The 489-nt window shown below is 42.5% G+C and overlaps 1 protein-coding gene across 1 annotated transcript in view; it reads left to right on the top strand.

Annotated features, from left to right (window-relative positions):
• The first annotated feature begins 301 nt into the window (after positions 1-301).
• Positions 302-489, top strand: part of LOC128357723 (DNA (cytosine-5)-methyltransferase 3B-like) — a 36786-nt gene continuing 36598 nt past the window's right edge. Inside the window, 1 exon segment of the mRNA XM_053318093.1 lies at positions 302-307. Within this exon segment, the coding sequence (XP_053174068.1) occupies positions 302-307 (6 nt within the window).

Here is a 489-nt window from a genome sequence, read left to right as displayed (position 1 = left end):
TTCGTTCGTCTTTGTTGCTACGGTAACGGCTTGTTTTTGGTTGGGATTTGTCAGATTTGACCTCCAAACATGTTTCGGATGAATTTGGGAAGTTTTTATTTTGGGTAAAGAGGGAGGAAAAAGACGTGAAATCCTGCTACTGTAGTTTGTTTTAACGTAGCTTCCTGAAGCTGACCAATCAGAACAGAGAGGGGGCGGGACTTAAAGAGACAGGAGCTAAAACGGCCTGTTTTTAGACAGAGGCTGAACTGAGGGGCTGCACAAAGGGCCAGTATAAGATGAATAAGGTGTGAATTGACGCATGGAAGTATGTGAGCATTGACGGTAACATCGCTTGAAAAGGACGTAGACAGTTTAATACGTACGTTGAGCATAAATGGGCCTTTATTCTTTACGTAACGTTAATCATACAGCAGTTGACGTGCAGATATTTGAACATGCTGGGGATTGAACGTTAAGTTTGCAGACTTGTCAAGTACCTTGATTACC

Source organism: Scomber japonicus, chromosome 4 (assembly GCF_027409825.1).
Source record: "Scomber japonicus isolate fScoJap1 chromosome 4, fScoJap1.pri, whole genome shotgun sequence".
NCBI lineage: Eukaryota > Metazoa > Chordata > Actinopteri > Scombriformes > Scombridae > Scomber > Scomber japonicus.
Note: the sequence above shows the minus strand (reverse complement) of the source record. Positions and strands in the feature narration are given on the sequence as shown.